Below are 20607 nucleotides of genomic sequence, written 5' to 3' on the forward strand. Positions count from 1 at the left end.
GACCTCCTCAATAGAGTAAGGCAGGTTGCGGGCCTTGATGAAGTGGAAGAACCTGGTGACCCCCGGGTGGCAGAGGTCATTGTGGAGGGCCCGCAGTCTATCGATCTGCGCGCTGGCGCAGGTGCCACGCGATAGCGCATCCGGGGGTTCATTTAGCTTCCCGGGCCGGTACAAGATCTCGTAGTTGTAGGTGGAAAGTTCGATTCTCCACCTCAAGATCTTGTCATTTTTGATTTTGCCCCTCTGCTTGTTGTTAAACATAAAAGCAACTGAACGCTGTTCAGTGAGCAGGGTAAATCGTTTTCCGGCCAGGTAGTGCCTCCAATGACGCACAGCCTCCACAATCGCCTGGGCCTCCTTCTCAACAGCGGAGTGTCTGGTCTCCGGGCCTTGGAGGGTTCGTGAAAAGAAGGCCACGGGTCTCCCCGCCTGATTGAGGGTAGCGGCCAGGGCAAAGTCAGACGCGTCGCTTTCCACCTGGAAGGGGATGGATTCGTCCACTGCGTGCATGGTGGCTTTGGCAATGTCCTCCTTGATACGATGGAAGGCTAAGCGGGCCTCTGCCGTCAAGGGAAAAGAGGTGGACTTGATCAGCGGACGGGCCTTGTCCGCATAGTAGGGGACCCACTGGGCGTAATAGGAGAAAAACCCTAGGCACCTCTTCAGGGCCTTGAGGCAGTGGGGCAGTGGAAGTTCCATAAGGGGACGCATCCGGTCGGGGTCGGGGCCGATGACTCCGTGTTCCACAACACAGCCAAGGATGGCGAGGCGGTTTGTGCGGAATATGCACTTCTCCTTGTTATATGTCAGGTTTAGGAGTTGGGCGGTGCGGAGGAATTTTTCGAGGTTTGCGTCATGGTCCTGCAAGTCACGGCCGCAGATGGTCACATTGTCCAGATATGGGAAAGTGGCCTGCAACGCATTTTGATCTACCATCCGGTCCATCTCCCTTTGGAAGACGGAGACCCCGTTGGTGACGCCAAAGGGAACCCTAAGGAAGTGATAGAGGCGGCCGTTTGCCTCAAAGGCAGTGTACTGGCGGTCCTCAGGGCGGATGGGGAGCTGGTGGTACGCTGATTTCAGGTCAATGGTCGAGAAGACGCGGTACTGCGCGATCTGGTTGACCATATCAGCTATACGGGGGAGTGGGTAGGCGTCCAGCAGGGTGTAGCGATTTATTGTCTGGCTGTAGTCGATGACCAGGCGCTGCTTCTCGCCGGTCTTAACGACCACAACCTGGGCTCGCCAGGGGCTGGTGCTGCCCTCAATAATCCCTTCTTTCAGGAGCCGCTCCACTTCGGTTTTAATGAAAACCCTGTCCCCGGCACTGTATCGCCTGCTCTTTGTGGCGATGGGCTTACAGTCGGGGGTGAGGTTAGCAAACAGTTGGGGGGGGGTGACTCTGAGTGTGGAGAGGTTGCACCTGGTGCGCGGCGGGCAGTTTGGAAGCTGCTGGCTGCGGACTGTGAGTGGGGGTAGGGGTCCACCGTACGCCATCCTAACACTTTTAAGGTGGCACTGAAAATCTAACCCCAGCAGGACGGCAGCGCAGAGGTCAGGCAGGACCAGAAGTTTAAAATGATCGTACATGGTCCCGTCTACTACGAGTGTCACCACGCAGTAGCCGCCGATGTCCGCCGACTGGGACTCGGAGGCCATAGAAATCCGCTGTTGCGCAGGCAGGACTGGGAGAGAGCAACGCCGCACCGTGTCGGGGTGGATGAAGCTCTCCGTGCTCCCAGAGTCAAAAAGGCAGATTGTATCGTGGCCATTTACCTTAATGTCCATTGTGGAACTGGCCAGTTGGTGCGGTCTCGCTTGGTCCAGTGTAACGGATGCCAGCGTAGGGGTCGGTGTGTCGCTGCGGGTATCAGATGAGGCGGTGTCGGGGGCCTGCTGCGTCCCGGCTGTCGTCCAAGATGGCGGCGTCCATGATCCCCATGTGGCTGGAGGCGTCCAAAATGGCTGCTGTACCGGTGATTCGCACACGGCCGGGGAGGTCCAAAATGGCGGCCCGCATGGCCCACACGCGGCGCTGCTGGGGTTCGGGGTGGCTTTGGCCCTGCAGACGCTAGCGTAGTGTCCCTTCTTCCCGCAGCCCGAGCAGATCGCGTTTTTCGCCGGGCAGCGCGCTCTGGGGTGTTTTGCCTGGCCACAGAAGTAGCATTTCTGGCCTTGGGGCACTGCTGTCTGGCCTTGGGACACTGCTGCGGTAGTTGGGCCATTGTTGGGGTGTGGCTGGGGTGGCACGGCGCTATGAGGCGGTCCTACCGTGTCCCAGGCTGTCATTCCCCGCGGCGTCCACGGTGCAGAGGAGTAGGCATCCATGCCCTGGTAGGCTGCATCCAACGATAGTGCGAGTTCAGAGGCCTTGTTGAGGTCGAGGTTACTCTGCTCCAACAGTCGCTGTCGGGTGTAATTGGATCTGTGGCCCGCTACAAAAGCGTCCCGGATAAGTTCCTCTGTGTACACGGCGGCCTTTACATCCTTACAACCACAGGCCCGGCCAAGCACAGACAGTGCCTGAAGGTATTCCACGGTCGATTCCCCAGGTTGTTGTTTACGACTCCCCAGGAGGTGCCTGGCGTACACTTCGTTCACTGGGCGCGTGTACTGGTCCTTGAGGAGCTTGATAGCGTCCGCGTACGAGGTCGCGTCTTGGATGACCGAGTACACTCGGTGGTTCACTTTGGAGGTCAGGACATCCAGTTTGTCCTCGTCCGATTTGATTGCTTCGGAGGCGGTCAGGAATTTTTCGAAACACTTAAGCCAGTGAGTAAACTTGGTGGATGAGTCCGCCTCCCGATGATCTAAGTCCAGGCATGCTGGTGTGAGGATCTTCTCCATTATAAAAATGTTGTTAATAAAATTGAGGCGCTATCAATTACTCATAAAAGACTGAGAGTTAGAAGAGTAACTAAAGGCTTTTATTAACAACAGATCATGTCCAGGCATGTACACAGTGGAATACAAACAGGACAAACAGGAATACAAACAGTGGTTTACCACAAGGACTCCAGCATTTTCCCAACAACAGATGTTCGGTTAACTGGTCTGTAGTTTCCTGCTTTCTGTCTCCCTCCTTTCTTAAATAGGGGTGTTACATTTGTGGTTTTCCAATCTGCTGGGACCTCTCCAGAGTCCAGGGAATTTTGGTATATTGCAACCAATGCATCCACTATCTCTGTCCACAAAAAGCAGGACAAATCCAATTTGGCCAATTACCGCCCCATCAGTCTGCTCTCAATCATCAGCAAAGTGATGGAAGGTGTCATCGACAGTGCTATCAAGCAGCATTTACTCACCAATAACCTGCTCACTGATGCTCAGTTTGGGTTCCGCTAAGACCACTCAGCTGCTGACCTCATCACAGTCTTGGTCCAAACATGGACAAAGGAGCTGAATTCCAGAGGTGAGGTGAGAGTGACTGCCCTTGACATCAAGGCAGCATTTGACCGAGTGTGGCATCAAGGAGCCCTAGTAAAACTGAAGTTAATGGGAATCGGGGGGAAAATGCTCCACTGGCTGGAGTCATACCTAGCACAAAGGAAGATGGTTGTGGTGGTTGAAGGTCAATCATCACAGCCCCAGGACATCGCTGCAGGAGTTCCTCAGGGCAGTGTCCAAGGCCCAACCATCTTCAGCTGCTTCATCAATGACCTTCCCTCCAACATAAGGTCAGAAATGGGGATGTTCGCTGATTACTGCACAGTGTTCAGTGCCATTCACAACTCCTCAGATAATGAAGCAGTCCATGCCCGAGAGTCTAAACACCGCCCCTTGACATTCAATGGCATTACCATCACCGAATCCCACACCATCAACATCCTGGGGGTCACCATTGACCAGAAACTGAATTGGACTAGCCACATAAACACTGTGGCAACAAGAGCAGGTCAGAGGCTAGATATTCTGCAGCGAGTGTCTCACCTCCTGACTCCCGAAAACCTTTCTACCATCTACAAGGCACAAGTAAGGAGTGTGATGGAATACTCTCCACTTGCCTGGATGAGTGCAGCTCCAACAACACTTAAAAAGCTCGACACCATCCAGGACAAAGCAACCCGCTTGATTGGCAACCCCTCTACCACCTTGAACATCCACTCCCTCCACCACCGGCGTACCGTGGCTGCAGTGTGTACCATCTACAAGATGCATTGCAGCAACTCACCAAGGCTTCTTCAGCAGCACCTCCCAATCCCGTGACCTCTTCTACCTAGAAGGACAAGGGCAGCAGACTCATGGGGACACCACCACCTCCAAGTTGCCCTCCAAGTCACGCATCATCCTGTCTTAGAAGTATACTGCCGATCCTTCATCGTGGCTGGGTCAAAATCCTGGAACTCCCTACCTAACAGCACTGTGGGAGTATCTTCACCACACGGACTGCAGCGGTTCAAGAAGGTGGCTCACCACCACCTTCTCGAGGGCAATTAGGGATGGGCAATAAATGCTGGCTTTGCCAGCGACACCCACATCCCATGAAAACAAAACTAATTTCAATTTGATACCGTCCCTTACTTTCCTTAGTTGGCCACGGATAGTGCTCCCTACTCTTAAAATATTTCTTTCTCACTGGAATATATTTTTGTTGAGTTATAAAATATCTCCTTAAATGTCTGCTACTGCATTTCAACTGTCTTACCTTTTAATTTATTTTTCCGGTCTACTTTAGCCAGTTTTGCCCTCGTGCCATTGTAATTGCCTTTGTTTAAGATCAGAACACTAGTTTGAGATACAACTTTCTCACCCTCCAATTAAATTTGAAATTCAACCATGTTATGATCACTGTTTCCTGGAGGATCCTTTACTATGAGATCATTTATTAATTTTGTCTCATTACGCCTGCTTCCTGGTTGGTTCCATTCCATACTGTTCTTGGAAACCATCCCGGATATACTCTATGAACTCCTCCCCAAGGCTACCATGGCCAACTTGATTTGTCCAATCAATATGGAGATTAAAATCACCCATGATTATTACCATACCTTTTTACAGGCCTCCATTATTTGTTGATTTATACTCTGTCCAACAGTATTGCTACTGTTCGGGGGCCTGTAGACTACGCTCACCAGAGATTTTTTCCCCTTATTATTTTTTATCTCCACCCAAACCGATTCTACATCTTGATCTTCTAAGCCAATATCACTTCTCACCACTAACAAAGTACAAAACATGCACTAAAAAGTGTGTATTTTAAATGTTTAATTTTCTTTTAGAGATATACGGTATACACTACAAATTATGTGTCCTACACTAGCATTTAACTTGTACTTCGTACATTAAATACATTATACAATTTAATATATATTTAGAACATTAATGTTTCTAAATGGTAGTAAAATGAATAAACACACTATCATGGGCATGGACCTGTTGGGCAGAATGGCCTGTTTTTGTGCTGTAAATACGATGTAATTAATGTGTTGAACAATGATGAACGCACATTTGAGTGGTTAACGGTGATCTGATGAGAAATGCAATTACAACAAAACTAAGTTGAACTAACTCATTAAAATCAGAAAGACAGAATATGTCTGCAAAGTGAGTGTAATGATTCAGTTGGCAGTATATTGTATAGATAGCAAAATGATAAAAAGCAATATTCTAATTACTGTATGTGATTTTTAAAAAGTTATACACCTCATTCAGATGACTTTACAGAATAAGTACTTTGTCACTTAGAAATTTGATCAATCTATCTTTATTTGAAATACAAGTTATTTTCCAATTATCTTGCAGATAATTTTTTTTATAATTCTCTCGCTGAAATTGTTTCTGTACCTGTTTTCACTAAGTCTGAAAATGTCGTTAAATTTCTTCTCCAATGATTGAATGAATCTGTGGTGTCATGTGGTGCGGATGAACCAATGATGGGATCTGATTGGACAATAGTAACCAAGTTACTTCACGGACCAGTCAGCAACTTTGGAGGCTGGCTGTAGTATTACAATCATATTAATACTGTGGATATGCATTATATTTGAAATAATTCAGATAATTAAAAAGCTCTTTAACTCTAACAAATCATGTCTTGTCTTTCGAAAAAGTGTACTAACAGCTGCTTTTATTCAGTTCTGCAGTTGAGTTTTTAAAGAAATTCAGTTACAGAAACTATAAGATCCGTATTTGCAAGTGATTCAAAAAAATGTGCCTTCACTCTGCACATAGAAGATGGCTGTTAATGATGTACAGTACATTATGTATTAGGAGTTCAAATAAGGAGTCAAATGATCACACTAACCGTGAGAGCAAAGTTCTTGTGCTTTGTGGAGTAAACCCGGAGACACTCTGTCTGTAATTCATTGCCCCCATCTAGCATGATTTATAATACAGAGCTGATTTACAAAAATATATTTTTTTGAATGCCAGTAGCTCTTGGACATCGTGTAGGTTGTGTGCCATATGCAACACCGTAGCTTACAAGTCAAATTGTTTTTGGTTGTTGTGAATTGTACAAAATTTTACTTTATATATTAGTTGTAGTTCAGCTTTTAATATTCTTTCACAAGTTGTATTATGTAATTTTTTTAAAATTTGGAAATAGAGATCAACTTCAATGTGTATATATGAATAATTCACAATAAAATCATTATTAATGTGACTGCTATCATTTAGATTTTGCAGTGCAATTTTCTTGTAAGAAATGAAGAAAGTCTGTTGTTTTCTTCAGGAAGTTATGTGAAGTGGAAGTATTTTCAATATAAAGTACCCCAACCCTATTTGACTCTGTGTAAAATCTCATAGCTTGGCATGCTTTCTCTCTGTTCTAGATGTCATTTTGGCTTAACCCAAAAAGATTTGAGGCCAGCCACGTACCTGCCTGATTTATGAAGCTTCCCAGCTCAGATTCTTCCCAGTCAACATCAAGCATTGGTAATGATGCCAATCTGAGATTTCTAGTGTAACCAAAAACACTTGGTCTGTAGCTGACGTCATTGAGGAGTTCCTTGATGAGATCTCTACAGAGAGGAAAAATGTCACTAAACTTATAAATCACTCCACGCGTTAAGAGACTTTTAAACAACATAGATGGGGAAGTACTTAATATTGAAAACATTCCCTTTGCATGCTCAAGTGTATATAATTGATTTGCCTGAAGGAATTGTTGTCATGGCAGGAACTGGTTTTAAAATGCGACACAGCTCTGATTCTATGTTATCCATGTTTTTCAAGGATCAACCTATAAATATGATTGGCAACTTATCACACACCCACTGGACTATGTGGGAGAAATGGAGGGAAAACACACACAGACTCTTAAACTCTCCAAAGTAAGTGAATGAAAATAATTAATGACCCACCCAAGTGATCTAGCTGTTATTGTAGCTATTAAAATGTTAGGTAGATTGTTCCTTAATCTGTTACAACAGGAATAATAGTGAATTGGGAGCTCTAACAATGGACATAACGGTGTGAATGAATATGGTATGTTGCATAGGGCAGTATTTTATGGCAATTTTCTATCTGATGCAAGCTTACACAATTAATTCTCCAATGAAGCCCCATGATTTGACCATGTTAGTCAGTTATAGAAAGGGATTAGCACTCGTGTATCACCACATAGCGATCAATTTGGAAAATTCTGCTTTCCGTCTATAGACCCTTTTTCTGACCCAGTCTTGAACAGACAGTAAATTCAATTTGTGCTATCACCACAAATGCAGATGTGGACTTTGAGTGATGCTTTAAAACCTTTATTTTTAAATAATGTACGCAGAGATCAAGGATCAACTATGCAGTTGTCTGTTACAGAATTAAGAATTTGTTTATTACTATATAGTTATTCCTAAAGTGATCAGTTAACTTTTTGAACCATGGCCTTAATGCAGTGTACCATCAGTGAGAATTATGCAAGATATTTAACAGTCAACCAGGATGCAACCAGGATGTGGTTTAGGTTATGTGGGCCAATAAACATGTTAACTACCCAGTAAATGAACAATAACCTAAATATGTACTTCATTGTTAATTTTGCTCTTGAAGTTGACCTAAATGACATGATCAGAATAGTAAAATGAGAAAAGTGGCTGACTTGGCCAAAGATTACTGTACCTTTTTCAGTGAATTGGCACTGTATGTTTGATCTACCTGCAACAATTTGTGGCTCCTCACCTCTGATACAACTTTTACCTTTATAAAATATACCAGTTGTTCTCTTGCGGCATTGCTGACAAAGTTTTTTTTTTTAAATGTTGTCTTTCTACTTGTCTTTCATTGTCTAATTCTTGCTGTCATGCTTTCTTTTTCTCTCCCTTGCATTTCCTCTTGTCACCTCTACAGCTGTGTTAACCTACAAATCTTTCATTCGCACTGGCTGTTTCTTTATATTTGTTCTTATCTCTGTCTCTTACTATGTGTCTTTTTCTTTTTGAAATTCCCTTCTGTATGTCTGGTACTTTTATATTATTGGTGCAATTTTAATTCAGATTCCAGGAACCTGGTGTCTGTGAGCCAGCTCTTTGCGTTTATGTTGCTAAATCTGGCTTTTCATTCCAGCAGGAGACTTTTGGGGGGGCGGGGTGGGGGGAAATTTGGTTGATTTGCATCTCCCATTAGCGCCCTAAGAGGGCACTAACGGGGCACAAAGCAACCAGCGCCTGGGCACGGCGCCACTAACGCCTCCCTCGAAATTCAGCAGGAGGTTAGCGACGGCAGTAACAGTTAGTGCCCCGCGGCGCTGCGCCTCTGGCGATGACGTGCGCAGCGCCCCAGCTGCGATTTTAAGTAGCGTCCCCTGACTTACCGCTGGACGCTATGTCTGACAGGGTCAAGGGGGCCTACCTGCGGCCAGGGCGGTGCAAAGTAAAGGGGAGGTGACGGGCGGCCATTTTTGTTGCTGGCCGCCTGCCAGCACCTGCCCCCATTGTTGTCCCCGGCCTCCTGTACAGCCCCCCCCCCCCCCCCACCACCGCGGGGTGCCGGCTATGCTCCGTGAGCCCGGCACTTCTCTTGAGTGCCGGGCTCTTTTGCCGGCATTCCGATCCCTGGTGGCCCAGCTGGGCCCCGGGTCGCGCTGCGCTCGGCCCCTCCCCTTTAATAAGGGGAGGAAGACGACAGTACCGCGGTGCTTCCAGTAGCGCCCCGCCTCCCTCTTGGGGCGCTACCAGTGAATTTCAGGTGCGGGGGGCGCTAAAAGGAGCTAAAGCAACCCAATTTTGCCCCCTTGGAGACTAATTTTTTAACTGTTTAAATGCTGGGAGTCGTCTCATGGATGTCCGTCTCCCAGAATCTGAGTTTAAACAGTGCTAATGTAGCAGCAGCTGTAGCTGCAGAAATGGCCTTACCTTGGGAAGCAGAGGGCGCAAAATGCTGGGAGTAGAGGATTAACGAGGGGATGAGAATGGAAAAGTATAATGGTGACTAAAAAGGCATGACATTTTTCTCCCCAGCAAGCTGGTCTATGGTGTTAAATATTTTAGCATGAACTAATGTTGGGATTTAATTGGTTTGTGGTGTCATCTGGTTAGTGCGGACAAATCCACAATGTTAGAGACTTGTAAGAAAGAAAGACTTGCATTTATATAGCGCTTTTCATGACCACCGGACATTCCAATGCCCTTTACAGCCAAAAGGTGCTTTTTGAAGTGAAATCATTGTAATGTAGGAAACACTGCAGCCAATTTGCACACTGCAAGCTCCCACAAACAGCAATGTGATAATGACCGGATAATCTGTTTTGGTGATGTTGATTGAGGGATAAATATTGCCCAGGGCACCAGGGATAACTCTTCTTCGAAATAATTTACGTCCACCTGAGAGAGCAGACGGGTCCTTGGTTTACCGTCTTACCCAAAAGACGGCACCTCCGACAGTGCAGCACTCCTTCAGCACTGCACTGGAGTGTCAGCCTAGAATTTTCTGACTCAGAGGCGAGGGTGCTGTCCACTGAGCCAAAGCTGACACCTTTACAACATTAGAAGAAACAAGGATGGTGTAATTGCAGCATGATAAGTTTTGATATTTTTAATACAGATATGCTTCGAACATATTGTATATAGTATATATTCTAAAACAAATTGTGTAGCTTTACATAAAAAGTATTTTCCATTATATGTAATTTTAGCACAAATACAATGTTGATGCCGTGCACCACATATTGACCTGAACGGTACTTCCATTTTTCAGCTTTCGGCTGGTTTCTACATGTTTAAACTAATTGTTCAAGGAGACTATACACATGGAGAAGGATCAGTGAATGTGACTGTTAAACCAGGTTGGTATTCGTGGCTTTAAACAGGACCTCACATGTATAGCAGGAGGTACAGAGCAAGAGCAAACAAACCATTAAAGTGCAGGTGTGTGTGCATGTTAACAGCAGGTTGACTGGCAAGTTGTGTTCTGTGGTGATGAACAGTCTTGCCAGGATGCTTTACTAAAGGACCATGTTACAAGCTGAACATGAAGGGGTTAGAAGTTAAATTATGGAATGGAGAAGGAAGTAAATTAAGATGACCCAAAATCGTTTAACCAGTGGTGAATCAATATCGTATGGGTGCTAACTTCTGTGTAACATTACTGAGAAATTCTTGAATATTTTTCAGAAGATGCTTACTACTTGTTGTATAAGAATCATGTGACATTAACATTGCTTGCAGATTACAAAATAAACTAAACAACCCAATGTGCAAATGTTAGCACACATGCTGTAAACTGACAATCTGTTCCTGTTTAAAGTATCCACAACAAGGATCTGCATCAATCACATGGCTTCATTTTATGTGTTTTAACCAATCAGCTAGTAGCAATTTCAACTTGAAGTCATTGAGAAGGTCAGATTTGTTACTGGAGATTTTGCGAAATGTTTTGTTTTTAAGCAGGTTTTGTACAGAGGAAATGCATGCAGATGTAAGATTTAAAATTTATTACCAGTTGATCTTGCATAGCATTACACACAGAATTCAAGACCAAATGTAATCTTCCGGTGAAAGCGGAATTAAAGGGAGGGGGTAATTGAACCAGGGCACGCAGATGTAAGTCCGACCTCATTGTAATATTTAAATGGACGACCTGCCTCCATTAAAACTGGAAATGGGTGGGTTCAGGTCGGGATTCAGATTTTTAACACTCTAACTACCCACCCGCCCCAACCCACCCGTTTTTTTAGGTTAGAATTCCCCCCGCGTGTTTCTGTAAGGATTCTTCAATTTGATTGGTTAAGGAGACACACCGTTGCTTACCCTGTTCACACAGATCCTGTATCCCCAGTAGAGGGCGCCGCACTGTTTTGGCTCTCTCATAACCGCAAGTTCTAGTGCAAAAACCCACAGAAAGTTTATTGAAAAGTGCAATGAACGGCTACCGCAGTTTGGCCCTGATTTTGCAGTCAGCGATGAACATTGTGACAGAAGCATGAAATCAAGAAGTTACGGGGCACAAACGTGAAGTCGTGCACATGCAAGATTTTTAATATAAATGTTTCTCATTCTCTTTCATGGTATTGAGAATTGTACATGCTTACATAATTTCTGTTGTAATTACTTGAATGGTTCTAAAAATAGTTCACATTTGGAATACTAAGAAGGTTCTTCATTACCCAGATGTTAAAGTAAAATATTTGCTCGTTACGTTCTAATCCAGTGAAGGCGATTCGATGAAGCTTTGTTTGTTGCTGCATTGTTCAAGCAATGTCGCTGATTGCCAGTATAGCTGTTGTTTGCTGTTGTAGAAGTGATTGTTTAAGCAAATTAACTACTTTAAAAATTGTTTTTATTTAATTATGATTGGTTTATTTTGCAGCCCCTCGTGTAAATCAGTTCCCAGTGGCTGTCGTCTCTCCAAAAACCCAAGAGATCTCACTGCCAACAACATCTACTTTTATTGATGGGAGCCGTAAGTTCATAGCTTTATTTTAACGTGTAACAGGTCCACTATCTGGCTGTAGTTAGAATTCTGTTTGTAAGAAATTCTATGTAAGGGCCAAGGCTTTTAACCTTATCTCCTCATCTGAATCTTGCATTGTATTAATATTGAAGGAAAGTAGAAAAGAGTAAACAGACTGTTTGTCAAAGAGTTAAGTGAGAAAAATGAGATCTTTAAACATGCCTTTAGGTGAAGCTACGCAGTGGATTGACATGACTGCACGAAGCATTATAAACATGAATAATTACCGATTATATTCTGCTTTACTCCTGGTTAGTCTGGAGGGTTTGCACTAGAACAAGTACCCATCTGCCTAGAGTCAGCTATACAATTAATTGTTTTTCTGGATTTCCTCTTAAAGGTCATTATTGTGCTTCTACATTTTATAGTCTGTGGCAGTGCTATTGAGCAGTTTTGCCATAATACAGCTGTCAAACTGAATGGAAATAAATGCTGTTCTATTTGCAGAAAGTACAGATGATGATAAAATCATAAGTTACCAATGGGAGGAGGTGAAGGGTCCGTTGCGAGAGGAGAAGGTGTCTGAAAATACACCGATACTAAAACTGGCTAACTTGGTCCCAGGCAATTACACATTCAGGTACATAAATACAGGAAAATAAGTTTAAGTCGGATTATGTGCTTGGAATGAATTAAAAAGATGGCTAATGTAATTTACTCACTCACACTGATGTAGAGTGCGCCGTTTCTGCTGTGTGCTTCTCCCAGGAGCCAGGTCAAACAGGGATCATTCTTTTCCCAACTCTGGCCAGTGAATTTTAATGACATCCCTGGCACTTTAACCTGCCAGCATCCCGTTTAGCAGGAAGTACTGCGCTATTTACAGAACTTTTGGGTGCTTCAAATCAACTGAAAACTGTACAGTACATTTGTCTATATTGGTATAACTTTAATTTTCTTCCTCTTTTAATGCATTTTATTTTTACCCCCTTTCTGGAACTCTCCCCATTTCCATTCCGCAGTCAAAGGTTGGTAGGTTAGAATCATAGAATGGTTACAGCACGGAAGAAGGCCATTCTGCCCATCAAGCCCGTGCCGGCTCTCTACAAGATCACTTCAGCTAGTCCGACTTCCCCGCCCTTTCCCCGTAGCCCTGCAAATTTTTTTCGTTCAGGTACTTCTCCAACTCCCTTTTGAAAGCTGTGATTGAGTCTGCTTCCACCACCCTTTCAGGCATTGCATTCCAGATCCTAACCACTCGCTGAGTAAAAAAGTTTTTCCTCATGTCGCTTTTGGTTCTTCTGCCAATCACCTTAAATCTGTGTCCTCTGTTTCTCGGCCCTTCTGCCAATGGCAACAGTTTCTCTCTATCTACTGTGCCCAGACCCCTCATGATTTGAACAGCTCTATCAAATCTCCTCTCAATCTTCTCTGCTCTAAGGAGAACAACCCCAGCTTCTCCAGTCTATCCACGTAACTGAAGTCCCTCATCCCTGGAATCATTCTCGTAAATCTTTTGTGCACCCTCTAAGGCCTTCACATCCTTCCTAAAGTGTGGTGCCCAGAATTGGACACACTACTCCAGTTGAGCCCGAACCTGTGTTTTATACACATTCATCATAATTTCCACGCTTTTGTATTGTATTTATGAAGCCCAAGATCCTGTAAGCTTTTTTAACTACTTTCTCAACCTGCCCTGCCACCTTCAATGATTTGTGCACATATACCCCCCGGTCTCTCTGTTCGTGCACCCCCTTTAGGATTGTACCCTTTAGTTTATATTTCCTCTCTTCATTCTTCCACCCAAAATGTATCACTTTGCACTTTTCTGCGTTAAATTTCATCTGCCACGTGTCCGTCCATTCCACCAGCCTGTCTATGTCCTCTTGAAGTCTATCACTATCCTCCTCACTGTTCACTATACTTCCAAGTTTTGTGTCATCTGCAAATTTTGAAATAGTGCGCTGTACACCCACATCCAAGTCATTAATATATATCAAGAGAAGCAGTGGTCCTAGTACCGACCCCTGGGGAGCACCATTGTATACCTTCCTCCAGTCAGAAAAACAACCGTTCATCACTACTCTGTTTCCTGTCACTTAGCCAATTCCGTATCCATGCTGCCACTGTCCCTTTTATTCCATGGGCTTCAACTTTGCTGGCAAGCCTGTTATGTGGCACTTTGTCGAACACCTTTTGGAAATCCATGTACACCATATCAACCACATTGCCCTCATCAACCCTCTCTGTTACCTCATCAAAAAACTCGATCAAGTTGGTTAAACACAATTTGCCTTTAGCAAATCCGTGCTGGCTTTCCTTAATTAATCGACACTTGTCCAAGTGACTGTTAATTTGGTCCCTGATTATTGTTTCTAAAAGCTTCCCCACTACCAAGTGTTTATCGCTTTCAGTCGCCTCTCAGTGCTGGTTTTATAATGAGTGCTTGGAGGTCTTAAAGTACAGCTCGGGGTGGTTTGTACTGCTGTTGTTTTCCCTCCCTCCCTTTGGAGAATTGCTTAGTATCTCCTGGATAGCGTGGCTCAGATTGAGAAATCTCCATGTGGGGATTACAGGTGTAAACCTGCATCCCTGGTGAGTTATTGGACTCTGTCACTGCATTGCCAACTGAATTTTCTTCTAAAGAATAGTTAGATCACATGTGTTTCTTCATCTAAGCATACAGAATAATGTAAACCAGAGTCACCCAGAATCCTGTGTCACTCTTTATTCTTGTCACCCCATGGAAATGCAAGACCGATTAAATAGATCAGTCGTAAGAACATAGAAACATAGAAGATAGGAGCAGGAGTAGGCCATTCGGCCCTTCGAGCCTGCTCCGCCATTCAATAAGATCATGGCTGATCTTCTACCTCATCTCCACTTTCCTGCACTATCCCCATATCCCTTGATTCCCTTAAGATTCAAACATCTATCAATCTCTGTCTTGAATATACTCAACGACTGAGCCTCCACAGCCCTCTGGGGTAGAGAATTCCAAAGATTCACCACCCTCTGAGTGAAGAAATTTCTCCTCACCTCAGTCCTAAATGGTCGACCCCTTATTCTGAGACTGTGACCCCTGGTTCTAGACTCCCCAGCCAAGGGAAACATCCTCCCTGCATCTACCCTGTCGAGCCCTGTAAGAATTTTGTATGTTTCAATGAGATCACCTCTCATTCTTCTAAACTCTAGAGAATATAGGCCTAGTCTATTCAATCTCTCCTCATAGGACAGTCCCCCCCATCCCAAGAACCAGTCTGGTGAACCTTCGTTGTACTCCCTCTATGGCAAGTATATCCTTCCTTAGGTAAGGAGACCAAAACTGTACACAATACTCTAGATGTGGTCTCACCAGGGCCCTATATAATTGCAGTAAGACATCTTTACTCTTATACTCAAATCCTCTTGTAATAAAGGCCAACATACCATTTGCTGTCCTAATTGCTTGCTGTACCTGCATGTTAACTTTCAGTGATTCGTGCACAAGGACTCCCAGGTCCCTCTGAACACCAACATTTCCCAATCTCTCACCATTTAAAAAATACTCTGCTTTTCTATTTTTCCCACCAAAGTGGATAACTTCACTTTTCTCCACATTATATTCCATTTGCCATGTTCTTGCTCACTCACTTAGCCTGTCCAAATCCCCTTGAAGCCTCCTTGCATCCTCCTCACAACTTACATTCCCAGCCAGCTTTGTATCATCAGCAAACTTGGATATATTACATTTGGTCCCCTCATTCAAATCATTGATGTAGGTTGTGACTAGCTGAGGCCCAAGCACTGATCCTTGTGGTACCCCACTAGTTACAGCCTGCCAAACCGAAAATGACCTGTTTATTCCTACTCTCTGTTTTCTGTCCATTAACCAATCCTCAATCCATGCTAGTATATTACCCCCAATCCCATGAGCCCTAATTTTGTTTATAACCTCTTGTATGGCACCTTATTGAATGCCTTCTGAAAATCCAAATACATCACATCCACTGGTTCCCCCTTATCTATTCTGTTAGTTACAACCTCAAAAAAACTCCAACAGATTCCCTTTCATAAATCTGTGTTGACTCTGCCCAATCCTATTATTATTTTCTAAGTGCCCTGTTACCACGTCCTTAATAATAGATTCTAGCATTTTCCTTACTACTGATGTCAGGCTAACTGGTCTGTAGTTCCCCATTTTCTCTCTTCCCTCCTTTCTTAAATAGTGGGGTTACATTTGCTACCTTTCAATCCGCGGGAAACGTTCTAGAATCTATGGAATTTTGGAAAATGGCAACCAATGTATCCACCATCTCTTTAGCCACCTCTTTCAAAACCCTAGGATGTAGGCCATCAAGTCATGGGGATTTATCAGTTTTCAGTCTCATTAATTTCTCCAGTACTATTTTTTTTACTAATACTAATTTCTTTCAGTTCCTCATTCTCGCTAGACCCTTGGTTCTCCACTATTCCCGGGAAGTTTTATGCATCTTCTTCCGTGAAGACAGACATGATGGGGGTGATTTTGCCAATGGGGGCGCGTTGGAGGCGGGACTGCTGCTTGTCAGGTTTTAGTCCCGCCTCCATCGACTTGTGGCCAACCCACGCTATTTTCCCTTGATTGACCTTGTTAAGCCTGTAGTGTCCGTGTGTAGATAAAGACACTGAAGACAAGAGTTGGTTCATAGGTATTTACTAAGCAAGTCTGGTGGGGGGGGTTCTAAAGGATATACACAATACACAGGCTTATATAGCCCAAGTGGCAATTACCGGCATTACGCACACCTGGGGCTCTTAAAGGCACATACACCACAATTCCTCCCCTTCTAGTTAACCAGTCCATCATATTTTTAAGTAATTATTAATTACATGTTATATGCAAAATAATATACATTGCTGTATTAATTAATTATAAGTTAGTCTCTCAGGAGGCTTCCTGACTCGGTCCGGATAACGCCTCGGGGGTGTAGTAGTTTCTGGTGGTGTAGTAGGTTCTTCTGGCAAGGCTGATTCGGCTTGAATGCCAGTGTCGGGTTCATCGGGTTCCAGTATCACCGGATCAGAGGTAGATATGGGTATCTCTACTTCATCGTTAGATGTATAGAGTGGTGGTATAGGTTGTCCCTTTTCGGATGATTTGATGATTTGGTCAGCATGGTGCCTTATTATGCTTTCTCCGATGTCCACGGTATACATCAGTGGTCCTAGTCGTGTGCAGATAGTTCCAGGCTGCCATTTCTCGGTACGGTAGTCCCGGGCCAAAACCGGTTGGCCTATCTGGAAGGCCCTAGTTGGCCTTTCATTCATGCCCTGAAACTGCCGGTTCTCCACGTCCCTTCGGATGTTGGGCTTGACCAAATCCAGCCGGCATCTTAGGTTTCTATTGTAGAACATCATGGCGGGAGTTTGGTTGGTAACCATGTGTGTTGCATTCCTATATGCAAATAAGAAGTTATCCACCTTGTGCTGAAGTTTTATGTCTTCATTACCCATGGCCTTTATGGCCTTCTTGAAGGTCTGGACAAACCTTTCAGCCAATCCATTGGTGGCGGGATGGTATGGGGCGGACGTGTAGTGCTTTACCCCATTGTTCTTTAAGAACTTTCTGAATTCTTCGGACACAAATTGCGGTCCATTATCAGAACATATCTGTTCCGGCAGCCCATTCCTGGCAAATATGGTCCTTAATACTGTGATGGTTTTTTCCGTGGTGGTGGAGGACATCTTTATTACCTCCGGCCACTTGGAGTGTGCATCAACTGCGATTAAGAACATTGAATCCATAAATGGACCAGCAAAGTCGATGTGCACCCTTTGCCAGGGAGATGAGGGCCACTCCCGTGGATGTAGAGGAGCCTGTGGCGGAGCATTTTGGACCTTCTGGCATCCTAGGCAGCTCTTGGTCATATCTTCGATGTCTCCATCGATACCTGGCCACCATACAAACGCTCTAGCTAGGTTCTTCATTTTCACTCCACCCAGATGCCCCTCGTGAAGCTCCTTTAGTACTTTATCCTGGAGTTTGGGTGGAATCACCACTCTGGATCCACACATCAAGGTTCCTCGGCACACTGACAGTTGTTCTCTTCTTTGCGAGAATGCTGGCAACAGTGGTTCGCCATGTGCTGGCCATCCCTTCACTGTTAAATCGTAGACCCGTGAGAGAGTAGGGTCATTTCTTGTCTCCCTTTCAATGGCAGAATTTGTCACCGGTAGACATTCCACTATGGTAGAGTGGAATATTTCTACTGGGTCTACTGTAGGTGCCTCTTCTATCGTTGGCAACGGTAGGCGCGATAAACCGTCAGCATTCCCATGTTGTTTTGACCCTTTGTATTCAATGTTGTATTGGTGTGCCCCTAGAAAAAGGGACCACCTCTGTAATCTTTGTGCTGTCATAATGGGAACACCTTTTTTAGGGTTGAATATGGAGATGAGGGGTTGATGGTCAGTCAGCAAGGTAAATTTTTGTCCGTGTAGGTAATGGTTGAATTTCTTCACTCCCCATACCAGGCTGAGTGCTTCCCTGTCTATTTGGGCATAGTTACGCTCAGCTGAGTTTAATGAGCGTGACGCAAAAGCTATCGGCCGTTCTGAGCCATCAGGGAATTTATGGGATAATACTGCTCCTATGCCGTAAGGCGATGCATCGCACGCCAGTCTGATTGGTAGTGATGGGTTGTAATGAGCCAAAACTTTCTCGGATGTGATTAAGTCTTTACATTTATGGAAGGCACGTTTACAGTCTTCGTTCCATTTCCAAATCACTCCTGTCTGTAGAAGATCATTAAGAGGGTGTAGAATAGTTGATAAGTTCGGTAAAAATTTATGATAGTAATTTATTAATCCCAGGAATTACCTTAATTGTGAAACATTTTCAGGTGCTGGGGCTTTTATAACTGCTTCAATTTTTTCAGGTGACTTATGTAACCCTTCCTTATTAATTATGTGACCACAATATGATATCTGATTTTGGAAAAATTCGCACTTGGGGCGATTTGCTCGTAGGCCCCGTTCTTTCAGCCTAGTGAGCACCTGCTCCAAATTGGCAAGGTGCTCGTTGTCGTTTTCTCCTGTTATAAGGATGTCGTCTAGGTAGCATTGAGTCCCCGGAATCCCTTGCAGGACTTGCTCCATAGCTCTTTGGCAGATAGCTGGAGCTGATGCTACTCCAAAAACCAGTCGATTGTACTGGTACAGGCCTTTGTGTGTGTTTATTGTGAGATACTTTTTAGAGGTCTCCTCAACCTCCATCTGTAGATATGCCTGTGCCAAGTCAATTTTTGTGAAACGTTTCCCTCCGGATAGTGAGGTGAAAATATCTTCTATCCTCAGAAGAGGATACTGTACCGTGTGAAGGACCGGGTTTACAGTCACCTTAAAGTCCCCACAGATGCAAATTTTTCTCTGTTCCTCAGAGTTATTTTTCAATGCTTTTTTCATGACTGGAACGATGGGTGTTGCCCATTCGCTCCAATCTATTTTGGATAATGCGCCTGACTTTTCCAAATTCTCCAGCTCTGCCTCGACTGCCGGACGTATTGCGTATGGCACCGGTCTTGCCTTAAAAAATTTGGGAATTGCTGTATCGTCCACTTTTATTGAGGCGGTGATGCCTTTCAAGGTTCCTAGTTTCTCTTGAAACACTTCTTTGGCGTTGGCCTGTTGTGTATGTAATATGTGTGCTACTTTGAACCTATGGACAGGACTGCACTACTTGTTGGGCGTAGTGATACGCAGTACCACTCCTGGCCATAGGGGTATAAATAGTACTGTGGGTACTGATCCCCCTCAGTTCCCGCCTGTGGGCATGAAGTAAAGACCTATGTGTAGTCCCTACCTCCAACCAGTAAAGACCTGTTTGAGTTATATGTTTAAGTCTTTGTGTTAATTGTTCAATACAATACACATACTTAACATGGCCAAGATGTCTTTTAATCGTTCAGGTATGATGTCATCATTGTTTTTTTCTTTATTGGTCACCGTCAGTGCCTGAATGGAGTGCCAGTCTAAACGTATCTTCCTTATCCATTCACGTCCCAACAACGGTGGACCACCATCTTGTAGAATGTATAAATACAACTTTTGTATTTCTTTGCCGTTGTATACCACAGGCACCTTTATTTTTCCTTTGGGGTATACTTTCTGCCCCGTATATGTTTTTAAGATAATGGATGTGTCTTTTAGAGGTATATGCGAAAATAGCCTCTCGTAATCGCGTCGATTTATTACGGTTAGAGCTGATCCTGTATCTAGCTCCATTTTAACTGGGGACCCTGCTATTATGAGGGTAACCCAAATGGTCTGGTAATCTTCATTGGCAATTACATTATGTAATTTGAGAGAGCTTAGTCTCTTGTTCCCGGAGTCGCTATCGCTCTTCTGGTCTTTGGAGCTACTGTCCGTCATCATTTGTACCTTTCTGTGCTTTTCTTCATTGATTCTTTTCCCGTTAGTGGATTTTTTATTTTCAGATCGGCATACACGTGGAATGTGTCCCATCTTTCCGCATCGCCTGCATGCTTTTCCTTTGAACCAGCAATCCCTCTGGTCATGGTTGGATCTGCCGCAGCGATAACATCTCTCGAAACCCCGTGTCATTTCATGGGTGCCGAAGTCCTGTGGCCTTTGCTGTATCTTTGCCGCACCTATTGCACTGAAAGCCTTGTCCAGTGATAAATCTTTTCCAGAAGATACCTTTTTTTGTGTTTCTACACTTAGGGGATCGCAGATGAATTTGCCTTGCAGAGAATCTGCCAGTCCTGCCTCGAATTGGCAGTGTAGGGTATCAACAATTTCCTC

At 44.4% G+C, this 20607-nt stretch overlaps 1 protein-coding gene across 2 annotated transcripts in view; it reads left to right on the plus strand.

Annotated features, from left to right (window-relative positions):
* LOC147103192 (dyslexia-associated protein KIAA0319-like protein) overlaps window positions 1-20607 on the plus strand; it is a 123303-nt gene that overhangs the window by 60756 nt on the left and 41940 nt on the right. For both annotated transcript variants that reach the window (XM_085962584.1, XM_085962585.1), the window contains exons 6-9: window positions 7177-7274; window positions 10129-10216; window positions 11740-11832; window positions 12331-12463. In XM_085962584.1, the coding sequence (XP_085818710.1) occupies window positions 7177-7274; window positions 10129-10216; window positions 11740-11832; window positions 12331-12463 (412 nt within the window). The remainder of the gene's footprint in view (window positions 1-7176; window positions 7275-10128; window positions 10217-11739; window positions 11833-12330; window positions 12464-20607) is intronic.

The sequence above is a fragment of the Somniosus microcephalus genome, chromosome 20 (genome assembly GCF_052327205.1).
Source record: "Somniosus microcephalus isolate GS21.2 chromosome 20, FLI_Smic_1.0, whole genome shotgun sequence".
NCBI classification, from domain to species: Eukaryota; Metazoa; Chordata; class Chondrichthyes; order Squaliformes; family Somniosidae; genus Somniosus; species Somniosus microcephalus.